Below are 12,728 nucleotides of genomic sequence, written 5' to 3' on the forward strand. Positions count from 1 at the left end.
TGTTAAGCCTTGCTCCAGTATGGAAGGTAGTGTGTAAAACACAATGCACCTCTTCTGCAGTGAAGTGTGAACATTCAATTAAATGTGGAGGAGGAGCCTTTGTGAGAGGGGGAAAGGGAAGGGTTGAACAGAGAGAGAGAGAGAGAGAGAGAGAGAGAGAGGGGGGGGGGGGGGGGGGGAGAGGAAGAGAGGGAGAGGGAGAGAGAGATATCCAGGCAGAATATCAATGTGCAACGGAGGAGAGGGAGGAGAGAGAGAGCTCAGACTATGGAGCAGATATTAGCATGAGGAGCATTGTTTTTCTGTTGAGGGTAGCAGGATAGCAGGACACAACAAACATAAACAGGACATTTGAACAACGGATATATAGTTTGCCAGTAATCCTGGTAAGTAAAAATCACCATAAATACATCTACTTCTAATTTGCATGATGTGTCTACATTCATACGCAAACGCCTTCAAATATTTATAAAGCAATGATTCTAAAGGTTTCACATGCATTTACCATGTACCATATTCTGTTGTGAGGAGGTGCATAACAGCCGACCACTGGAATGTGGGATGCTAGATGGAAATGAACCACTCTTACTGTTGTAATGAGAATGTGCTTCAGAAGTTTGGTTACATGTTGTCTGTGTCTTCACCTTCATTTTGTTTAATTATATTTGTTCATTATAAACATATTTATTCCACTGATCTACACTCACCAGACCGTTTATTAGGTACACCCATCTGGTACCGGGTCGGACACCCCTTGCCTCCAGAACAGCCTGAATTCTTTAGGGAATTCTACAAGGTGTCAGAAACGTTCCACATGGATGTTGGTCCATGCTGATGCGATGGCATCACGCAGTTGCTGCAGATGGGCCAGCAGTACATTCATGCTGCGAACAGCCCATTCCCTCTCATCCCAAAGATGCTCTATAGGGTTAAGCTCTGGGGACTGAGCAGGCCACTCAAGTAAACTGGACTCGCTGTCATGTTCCAAGTGACGTATTTCCACTCCTCAATTGTCCAGTGTTGGTGATCACCTGTCCACTGGAGCTGCTTCTTCTTGTTTTTAGCTGAGTGGAACTCGGTGTGGTCGTCTGCTGCAATAGCCCATCCGTGACAAGGAAAAGCAGAAAATCGTATGTTTATTTTATATCCCGTCATTTACCCTCCTCTTATTTTCCATCACTGCTGTAATTCCACACAACACCATCATTATGACTCAAGACGAGAGGCAAATACTGCATCATCTCCAACTGTTGGTTCACACAAGCTAAGGGATTAGCTCGATAGCTCTTCTAGCTTGTCCTCTCTGCCTGCCTCTCAGGCTGGCTGTCATGCTGCTCTTCCTGTCAGCCAGCTCAAATGACATGTATGTCAAGATTGTTTCCCCCTGGGAGTTCGGCATGCTGAGGGTGAGGAGAGTCTGGGCTCTGACAATTGACAACAGGAGTGATGAGTTACCTCTTGGAAATGGAATATAGACAGTAGCGGTAAAGCTAAAGCGGTAGGCTAGAGAGCATTGATTTAAATACCAGAACTACTTACTTGTTGTTTCATACAACTCCATTGAGGATACCTCAGAGTTTATTAAAAAATAATTGGTGTATTTCACATAACTGCCCTTCCTCTTTTGGTAATCGGCCATTAGCCACAGAGGTATGTTGACAGTTTGCTTTTTCATTATTATTCAAGGTCACATATTGGCAATATGTGAGGAACGGTGGGCGAAGGCAGCCTACTGATTACAAATGTGATGTTGTGTTAGGAAAATCTATGTTTTTATTATCGGGTATATTCAATTTAATCGTGTTCTCCAAAAGCCTCATTTAGATTTAAACACAATACACAATACAATACACAATACAATATACTGTACATGTTGGTGTGGTACCACAGCAACAACAAAGTAGAATGTGATGTAAAATTCCTTTTTTTTTGTATTTGATTATTGAAGATTTTAGGTATGTTTGTGACGTGTTTGGATGTGCTTGTTCCACTACGTTTGCTTCTTTGTGTTTGTGTTCCCAGGTTGAGTCAGCGTTTGCCACTGTAATTGTCATCTCCCAGATATTCCAATTAGATTTAATATGGAGTCTGTAAGAGATTTAATAGGAGGTAGAAAGACAGTGTTTTCGAGAGACTGTTTCCCATTCCTATGAACCAGAAAGGATTCCGTGAATGAGACATTTTAAAAGGGGTTTACTGTATGCTGTAGTACTGCTCCAAGGCCTATATGAGAAATATATAAGAAGAGTCAACCATAGTAGTACAGCGCCCCTGGAGCAAATTAGGGCACATCGACAGATTTTTCACCTTGTCGGCTCAGGTATTCCAACCAGTAACCTGTCGGTTACTGGCCCAACGTGCTAACCGCTAGGCTACGTCAAATACCTGACTTTCAGCTGATGTAATAATAATTTGACAGTGATTTGACAAAATATTATTTTTAAGGCTTTCATGATCCCTATATTAACCCAGAGATCAAGCCAATGGCATGCAATTTAAAGGGTGGGAAAGGCAGGATGCTGCACACGGACAAATCACCAGATGTACTTTCATATCACCCTTAATATAGTGTGACTTATGAATGATTTGGGAAGAATCTAAGTAGTTTGTTTCAAGAAGATATGAATGTGCTATAAAGCCTTTACAGTTGTCGTTATTTTAAAGTGGGACTCGAATCCTCTGTCACAAATATGTTCAACTGTAATAACAATAACGTCATATCAGATCAATCGTGACAGCAAATGTTAGCTTGGCAACCGACTTAGCAGTCATGTCACAACCCTAATCGGATCCCTCGCCAATTAGTTGGCTGAAACAATTTATGGCAATTTAAAGTTGGTTACAGCAGCTGTTGTTTTGACATCGGACTTGTCATGTTCATGGTACGGTAGAGATCAGTCAGTCCTGTGCTGGATCAGGTCCAGTTTCATTAGGAGGAGTGATGGCTCTGGCGTATGCTGATAGAGATCTATGAGGTGGAAATATATGGCGGTACAGCTCTGCTTTGAGAAATGTGTGTTTTCTAAGAGCTGTCAAATGTATGCTAGACAAGTACAATCCAAGCCAAGAGATTTATTGTAACCTATTCTTCTTGTGGTTTAATGGTATAACTGATAACAAATCTCTGATAACAAGTAGGTTTTGGACCTCAGTGGAGGTAGAAAAAACTAGCTTAACTGAACCCTACACAATAACTGTAAAATCTACAACACCGTCAATGTTTTACTCCTTTCATGATAGATCCCGATAGTGATATACTATATCCCAGAGAAAAAAATAGCAAAACATATGAATTACAGTGAGTGAAATGGTGGATTGCACAAGCAGCTTCTGCTGTATTTTGGAGGATGAGCCATTCTTTGTCCAGAGTGGCACTTACAGCAAGTGCCAATTTACCAACACTCATCGTTGGTCCAACATGAACATTGAACAGGAAAAATACAGTGAGAATGGTCCAATGATGTCAGTATGCATGGTCCTCATATATAGACTGATTTAATATCTGCATGAGGTTAGGAAGTACAGTATGTATTTTTATTCCTAGTTTAGTTCACAAATAAGATAATGACTGCAGAACTGTAGACTCAAACAAGCCTCTACTGTATAGGCCTACCTTACGCTTTCATACAGTATAATGCAATTTTTTAAAAAATTTTATTTTACCGTTATTTTACCAGGTAAGTTGACTGAGAACACGTTCTCATTTGCAGCAACGACCTGGGGAATAGTTACAGGGGAGAGGAGGGGGATGAATGAGCCAATTGTAAACTGGGGATTATTAGGTGACCATGATGGTTTGAGGGACAGATTGGGAATTTAGCCAGGACACCGGGGTTAACACCCCTACTCTTACGATAAGTGCCATGGGATCTTTAATGACCTCAGAGAGTCAGGACACCCGTTTAACGTCCCATCCGAAAGACGGCACCCTACACAGAGGGCAGTGTCCCCAATCACTGCCCTGGGGCATTGGGATATTTTATTAGACCAGAGGAAAGAGTGCCTCCTACTGGCCCTCCAATACCACTTCCAGCAGCATCTGGTCTCCCATCCAGGGACTGACCAGGACCAACCCTGCTTAGCTTCAGAAGCAAGCCAGCAGTGGTATGCAGGGTGGTATGCTGCTGGCAATCACTCTCATACTAACAAATCCATTTCTGCATCAACTGTCATGGTTTCATCTGAATCTGCATTTAAATAATATTAGTGATTGTGTATGTGTGTCATGTCATTTCAACCATTTCCATTAAAACGTGGGCATCGTTGAAATGTTATTCAGGCACACTCCAAAGCCATTGTGCCGGCAGGCCTACTGTAATCAGATGTGATCTGATATGCTGATTTCATCAGTATGTAAAACTTGTTTCCCAAACTCGTTTTGTTTTTTGCCCTAGCACTACATAGTTGATTCAAATAATCAAAGCTTAATGATGACTTGAATATATCAGCATCTCTCCCTACTCAATTTTTAATAGACCTTGCTGCTGGTATGGCTTAGCAGCCAATGGATGTGTGCATCTTCATGCCATGAGGATGAATGCAAGAGGATAACCAGGTCACTTTGGGTGGGAAGGCTATAGAAAAGACACAAGAAGATAACCAGGTCACTTTGGGTGGGAAGGCTATAGAAAAGACACAAGAGGATAACCAGGTCACTTTGGGTGGGAAGGCTATAGAAAAGACACAAGAGGATAACCAGGTCACTTTGGGTGGGAAGGCTATAGAAAAGACACAAGGGGATAACCAGGTCACTTTGGGTGGGAAGGCTATAGAAAAGACACAAGGGGATAACCAGGTCACTTTGGGTGGGGAGGCTATAGAAAAGACACAAGGGGAGTGGACAGGTCCCTGGGGTAGAATGAGCACCACCCCTGTTATGAAAATACATGGTTGTCTTTAAAAATATATATATATCCTCACAGTTGGAACACAATCCACCATTCTTGTAAAATAAAACATGCAAAAGGAAATAGTTGCTCAAATTTGCGGAATGTAGGTTGTGTTATGAGAAATATTTAACGAACTTTCCTCTCTATCCTCATGGTTTGAACATTTGAATAAACTGGTTTTAAAACATTTGTGAACATATACGTTCATAAATGATCAGTCTTGTGTTCCCTAAAGTCCCTGCAGCCCCATTGCAGTCATAATTCAGCAACATTAACCACATCATGTACTTCTCTCATTCTCTTCCAGAACTTCTAAAATACTCCCAAAATGTCAGATCTGGAAGACTTCAGCAAAGCAGCAGGGCACTGGAACACATCGGACAGCTACCAGCTGAATCCCACCAGTGTGATCGTGCCCGTGGTGTTCTCGCTCATATTCCTGCTGGGGACCATTGGGAACAGTCTGGTCCTGGCCGTCCTCCTCCGCAGCGGCCAGGTGGGATACAACACCACCAACCTGTTCATCCTCAACCTCAGCGTGGCCGACTTCTTCTTCATCATCTTCTGCGTGCCTTTCCAAGCCACCATCTACTCCCTGGAGGGCTGGGTGTTCGGCTCCTTCATGTGCAAGGTGGTCCACTTCTTCATCAACCTCACCATGTACGCCAGCAGCTTCACGCTTGCCGCCGTCTCGGTCGACAGGTATGTACGCGGCAGCTCTTGTTTCGCTAATGTCTCATTTTACATAAACATTTCAAAACATTGAAATACCCTATACAAATGTTTCTACATGTATACAAAATCCATGAGTAGATCTGTATTCTCATTTTGGGTTAACTACTTTTTTATGGCTCATAATGAGGAGCCTGATAGGAATAGACTTAATTTGTGAAATATTTTGTCATTTTTATTCGGTTGAGTACTAACCGAAGGCACAGAGACATAACCTGTGCAGCAACTCTAAAGGTCGATGCCAATTATAGTACAGAGTTCTATTGCCAAGGTCACTATTTCCCTCACCTTATTAAAGTCCAGCACACTTCCTCTCTATACAAGCGCCCAATGCTCTCTCTACAGAAGAGGATGGACGCTCATTTAGCAAAGCACACGGCAGTAACCTCTACTGTAGTCATCCATTGGTTGTTATTACAAAACAGCCTTGACATTTTCACAGAGCATAGGGAGATAGGGAGAATGCTGATCAGGCATTTCTTTTTTTGGCAACCCTGTTGGCCACGTTAATCGAAACCCAGTATTCGTGTATTCAAGGGAAGGGCATTTTATCTGCATTAAAATGTGGAAATGAAAGAGTAGGTCTTGACATGAAATTGAGGCTGAATCTGTGATTGAGTACAGTAAAACACCACTAATGTGTTATCCCAACATGAAATTGACATATTCTTCTTCCCTTCATAAATGGACGCTATGCTCAGCCCGGTGAAAAAATGTTTTTTCCTACATTAATTAAGGAGGCAGAAACCCTGGTGTTGTTTACCTTTTGGAGGGGGACATTCATTTGATAGATGTCCTCTATGTGAAAAATGAGCATCCACTCAGGCTACAGCTGAGACCTAGAATACCCAGCAGCAATTATTTCACTGCCAGGTTGGGATGAGCAATATACACACACTGATTGCCCTTTCATGAGTTCCATTTGCAGCACCAATCTGTCTCTTGTCTATTAACCCCCAGAAGCAAGCGCTCATAATATTTGTATGTCTTTGTGCAAGCAACACAACAGTAAAAACAATTAATTCCATTTAGAAGGTGGAGTATAATGAAATCCCAGTTGACTTGCAATTATACATATAAAGCAAACAACATACAATGAGTGTACAAAACATTAGGAACACCTGCTCTTTCCATGACATGGACTGACCAGGTGAATCCAGGTGAAAGCTATGATCCCTTATTGATGTCACCTGTTAACTCCACTTTAATCAGTGTAGATTTAGGGGAGGAGGCAGGTTAAAGAAGGATTTTAAGCCTAGAGACAATTGAGACGTGGATTGTGTATGTGTGCCATTCAGAGGGTGAATGGGCAAGACAAAATATTTACGTGTCTTTGAATGGGATATGCTAGTAGGTGCCAGGTCCACCGGTTTGTGTCAAGAACTGCAATGCTTCTGGGTTTTTCATGCCCAACAGTTTCCCGTGTGTATCAAGAATGGTCCACCACCCAAAGGACATCCAGCCAACTTGGCACAACTGTGGGGAGGATTGGAGTCAACATGAGCCAGCATCCCTTTGGAACGCTTTCGAAACCTTGTAGAGTCCATGTCCCAAAGAATTGAGGTTATTCTGAGGGCAAAATGGTGGGTGGGGTAAAACTCAATATTAGGAAGGTGTTACTTCATGTTTTGTACACTCAGTGTATATTGATGCATGGTATTATGTTTTAATAGAATATCTAACTAAGTCTTTCTGTTTGGTCTAGGTATCTGGCCATTCGCTACCCTCTTCGCTCTAGAGAGTTGAGAACGCCCTGTAATGCCGTGGTTGCCATGGTAGTCATCTGGGGACTATCATTGATCTTCGCAGGACCGTATTTGAGCTACTACGACCTCATAGATTACGCCAACAGTAACGTTTGTGTTCCAGGTTGGGAGGAGTACAACCGCAAGGTGCTGGACACGTGCACCTTCGTGTTTGGTTATGTGATCCCTGTGCTCATTGTGAGCCTGTCCTACACCAGAACCATCAAGTACCTGTGGACTGCTGTGGACCCTCTGGACGGGATGTCGGAGTCCAAGAGGGCTAAGCGCAAAGTCACCAAAATGATCATCATCGTCACAGTGCTCTTCTGCTTATGCTGGCTGCCCTATCATGTGGTGATCCTATGCTATCTGTACGGAGACTTCCCCTTCAACCAGACCACATATGCATTCAGGATCCTCTCTCACTGCATGGCCTACGCCAACTCCTGCCTCAACCCCATTGTGTACGCCTTGGTGTCCAAGCACTTTCGCAAAGGCTTCAAGAAGGTGTTCAGCTGCATTCTCAGTAAGAAAGGCAGGAACAAAGTGCATGTGGTACATGTAGCCAACACAGTGCCTGGGTTCCAGGCGGGGTCCACAGAAGTGTCACAAATGAATGAGGACAATGTACGACAAAATGACTGTGAGATGAGCAGCCGGCCCATCGCCGAGCCGAGGGAAGCAACTATAAGCCATTTCCAGAAACAGCCTTGAATGATGAGGCCTAGGGTAAAGGACTGTGCAGATTGCCTTATCACAAAGACTTTGTATTCCAACCTCAAAGGGAAACTCAATGATGACAGTCTCTCGGTTTTTGAGATGGTGACAACTGAGAATTTGATGAGAGGGTAAAGAGAGCATGATCCTTAAAAAAACAAACATGAGAATGGTTCAAATATAGAATTATAAATTAGAATACTAGTCATTTAATTTATGGGTTGCACCTATGTTTCATCACAATATTGGTTTGAACATTTGTTTTAGGACTGAGCATTCTACTCTATGCATTATCAATGAGCGCTGAGGAAGATATCATCAAGTGCATTACAACGGCTTGGAAATACAATTGCATTTCAAAATTAGGCAAATAATTAGAAGGAAAACCTTTTGTCATTTTGATGTCATCAGATGGACTTGCAGAATAACGTTAGCTAGCAAGCTAAGATTGAGTGGAGATCACCGGATTTTAGCTAGCTAAGTTTAGCATTGCTAGCTATGTTCGACAAACTTTGCTAGCTAATGACAACATTACCCTCTGTCTAAAGTCCATTTTATGAAATGATAATGATGGCATAGTTGTGTCCTACTAAATATTTGCCTACCTTAGCAACGTCATTGTAATTTAGATGAAGCAGTCATTTCCCTCCGTTCAGAATGAATGGGTTTGTTCTCAAGAGGGCGGCTGGAGAATGCCCATAACAATGGCATGACGCGACCGAGTGACGGAGGTGCAACCTATGAATAGGATCTCTATGAGTTCAAATGTATTAGGCTGGTGGTGTTATCTTTTTGCTTTGCACATATTTGTATGTTTCTCTCTGATGTTTACTGAACTCTGTCACTTAAGTGTTGTGTTGCTGTTGTAAATTCCATGCAGCTAACTATATTATCCTTTATGGCCTCTATTCACTTGTATTATCTAATCTGTCTGTTAAACTCTTAAACTCTCTAAGTCAACATTCTCTTTTCTCTGTTTGCTTTCTTCACTTTCCTAGTTTCCCCTTTTCTAGTTGAGTCTCCTTAAAAGCTTGTATACTACCTCACTGCTGTGTTAAACTACCCTGCCTCTCATGATCTTACCCTCCCTCTCATTTAGAAATTCCAAGAAATGCAATTTTCCACCAGCAGGACTGATTTTCCTGCAAAAGGCCAGAACAGAAAAGTATATATTTTATATTTAAAACTCTCCTTTATACCCGGCAATTTTGTCCAAATGCAATGTGCTTTCTGTATTATTTGTTTTGGCCTTTGTGACACTTCCTTATGTCTGTACTTTATGCTCTTCTCTAACTTGTTTATGTGTATTGGATGAGATGATGTATTTGGTTAAATATTGGCTAAACATTTTAGAAGTGGATGTAAATATCAATTATCAAATAAAATGTTTTATGTTGCGGTATTTAATGCTATTATTGGTAACATATCAAACCCTAATCGTAGCTTCATGTGCACAACCCGGTTCAACCCTAAACCTAGACATATCCCTATGTAGTTTTTATGAAAGGTACATTCAGGTAAAGTAGCTATTCGTTTAAACTAAGATGAACAAATATTGTGTGTTGTAAACATTCAAGCTCTAACAGACCATGCTTTAAAAGCTCAATTGGTTCAGCTTATTAACAATTTCCTCCATGAAACATAGCTTACCACCTCATGGGTATCTTAGCCCATATGCTGTAGATTTTCAACGTCTCTAACTCTGTGTGACTAATTAAAAGCAAATTCCGCCTGAGGGAATAGCAATTGCTTTCATGGGAATTGCTTTTATCCCTATATGGGATTTCAGTCCCTACATCAATATTCATAAGTACAGTATTGAGACGTTTAGAAAAGCAATAAGGAGTTGTAACAGTCACATTACAGCTCATTGTGTTCTTTGCTATGCTAGGATTGGCAACATGCACATTACCCATCTAAAAGCCACGATGGAGTATGCATCCTTTTCTTGTTCACCCATTAATAATAGGAGGAAACACATGTGACACACAATCCACATTAGAAATGCTTTGTGTGTTCTTTTTGAGAACCTTCATTAGTAAAAGGTAGTAGGACAATAATGCTCTACAGTGGTCAGTATCACACATCATGCATTCTGAAGGTTGGAAAATATAATGAGCTAATCCGATCTCAATAGAAGACAGCAACTATTATCATGCCAAGAGTAAAACTAATTTACATTGCAAGACGTGAGGAGCCTCAATTAGCTAAATCCCACTTCAGGTCTACTGTATGGCTAATAAAATGACTATTATTGTCACGTTCCTGACCTATTTCTGTTAGTTTGTTATATGTGTTAGTTGGTCAGGACGTGAGTTTGGGTGGGCATTCTATGTTTTCTGTTTCTGTGTTGGTTTATTGGGTTGCCTGGTATGGCTCTTAATTAGAGGCAGGTGTTTGGCGTTCCTCTAATTAAGAGTCATATTTAGGTAGGCGTTTTCACAGTGTTCGTTGTGGGTGATTTTCTTCCGTGTCTGTGTCTGTACACCACGCGGGACTGTTTTCGGTTTGTTTATTCCTCGTTCACTTGTGTAGCCTATGTTTCCTAATCGTGCGTTCTTCTTGTTTTATGTAAGTTCGTCGTCTAGGTCTGTCTACACCGTTTGTTGTTTTTTGTTTGTTTAGTCAAGTTCGTGTTTTCTTTAATAAATTATGTGTTCAAACTCCGCTGCGCCTTGGTTCCCTCAATACTCCTTCTTTTCGGTTGAAGAGGAGGAGGACCGCCGTTACAGAATCACCCACCAAATCTCCAGAACCAAGCAGCAGAGTAAACGGAGTAAGGGACAGAAAAAGGAGGAATGGACTTGGGACAATGTATTGGACGGGAAAGGTTGCTACACATGGGAGGAGATCCTGGCTGGTAGGGATCGCCTCCCATGGGAACAGCTGGAGGCACTGAGGAGAGCAGAGGCAACCGGAGAAGGGAACCGGAGTTATGAGGGCCGAAAAGCCGTGAGTACCACCCAAAAATTTCCTGGGGGGGGCTAAGAGGTAGTGGGCCAAGGGCAGGTAGGAGACCTGCGCCCACTTCCCAGGCTTACCGTGGAGAGCGGGAGTACGGGCAGACACCATGTTACGCAGTAGAGCGCAGGGTGTCTCCTGTACATGTGCATAGCCCGGTGCGGGTTATTCCACCTCCCGGCACTGGTAGGGCTAGATTGGGCATTGAGCCAGGTGTCATGAGGCCGGCTCAACGCGTCTGGTCTCCAGTGCGTCTCCTCGGGCCGGCATACATGGCACCGGCCTTACGCATGGTTTCCCCGGTTCGCCTACATAGGCCGGTGCGGGTTATTCCACCTCCCCGCACTGGTCGGGCGACCGGGAGCATTCAACCAGGTAAGGTTGGGCGGGTTCAATGCTCAAGAGTGCCAGTACGCCTCCACGGTCCGGTATTTCCGGCGCCACCTCCCCGCCCCAGCCTAGTACCTACAGTGCCTACACTACGCACTAGGCTACCAGTGCGTTTCCAGAGCCCTGTTCCTTCTCCATGCACTCTCCCTGTAGTGCGTGTATCCAGTTCGGTGCCTCCAGTTCCGGCACCACGCACTAAGCCACCTGTGCGTATCCAGAGCCCTGTACACACTGTTTCTTCTCCCCGTACTAATCCTGATGTGCTTGCCCTCAGCCCGGTGCCACCAGTGCCGGTACCACGCACCAGGTGTAGAGTACGCTTCGAGAGGTCAGTGTGCCCTGTCCCTGCTCCCCGCACTAGCATGAAGGTGCGTGTCCTTAGCCCGGTGCCTCCAGTTCCGGCACCACGCACCAGGTCTACAGTGCGCCTTATCCGGCCAGAGCCATCCGTCTCCCCAGCGCCATCTGAGCCATCCGTCTCCCCAGCGCCATCTGAGCCATCCGTCTCCCCAGCGCCATCTGAGCCATCCGTCTCCCCAGCACCATCTGAGCCATCCGTCTCCCCAGCGCCATCTGAGCCATCCGTCTCCCCAGCGCCGTCTGAGCCATCCGTCTGCAATGAGCCTGCAAAGCCGCCCGTCTGCCATGAGCCTGCAAAGCCGCCCGTCTGCCATGAGCCTACAGAGCCGCCCGTCTGCCATGAGCCTACAGAGCCGCCCGTCTGCCATGAGCCGCTAGAGCCGCCCGCCAGACAGGAGCCGCTAGAGCCGCCCGCCAGACAGGATCTGCCAGAGCCGCCAACCAGACAGGATCTGCCAGAGCCGCCAACCAGACAGGATCTGCCAGAGCCGCCAACCAGACAGGATCTGCCAGAGCCGCCAACCAGACAGGATCAGCCAGAGCCGCCAGCCAGACAGGATCTGCTAGAGCCGCCAGTGATCCATGAGCAGCCAGAGCCGCCAGCAATCCATGAGCAGCCAGAGCCGTCAGAGAGCCATGAGTGTCCAGATCCGTCAGTCAGCCATGAGCTGCCCCTCAGCCAGAAACGGCTATATACCCAGAACTGCCCCTCAGTCCAGAGCTGTCTCTCTGTCCGGAGCTGCCTTTCAGTCCGGAGTTGCCCCTCTATCCTGATCTCCCTCTCTATCCTAAGCTACCTCTTTATCCTGATCTCCATCTCTATCCTGAGCTACCTCTATATCCTGATCGATCCCTCTGTCTTGATCTATCCCTCTGTCCCGGTGCTGCCCCTGTCGTGGATGTTACAAAGAGGATTTTGTGGGGGTAAGATGTG

The 12,728-nt window shown here is 44.4% G+C and overlaps 1 protein-coding gene across 2 annotated transcripts; it reads left to right on the forward strand.

The window, feature by feature from the left end:
* The first annotated feature begins 208 nt into the window (after positions 1 to 208).
* On the forward strand, positions 209 to 9,485 carry LOC129833062 (galanin receptor 2b). 2 transcript variants are annotated; one of them, XM_055897316.1, is made up of 3 exons: positions 209 to 386; positions 5,197 to 5,591; positions 7,327 to 9,485. In XM_055897316.1, the coding sequence occupies exons 2-3, from the start codon at positions 5,218 to 5,220 to the stop codon at positions 8,078 to 8,080; spliced, it is 1,128 nt and encodes a 375-aa protein (XP_055753291.1). In that variant the 5' UTR covers positions 209 to 386; positions 5,197 to 5,217; the 3' UTR covers positions 8,081 to 9,485. The 2 variants fall into 2 exon arrangements, with proteins under 2 accessions (XP_055753291.1, XP_055753292.1); XM_055897317.1 differs by lacking the exon at positions 209 to 386 and adding an exon at positions 866 to 1,130.
* The last annotated feature ends 3,243 nt before the right edge of the window (positions 9,486 to 12,728 follow it).

Source organism: Salvelinus fontinalis, chromosome 34 (assembly GCF_029448725.1).
Source record: "Salvelinus fontinalis isolate EN_2023a chromosome 34, ASM2944872v1, whole genome shotgun sequence".
Taxonomy (NCBI): domain Eukaryota; kingdom Metazoa; phylum Chordata; class Actinopteri; order Salmoniformes; family Salmonidae; genus Salvelinus; species Salvelinus fontinalis.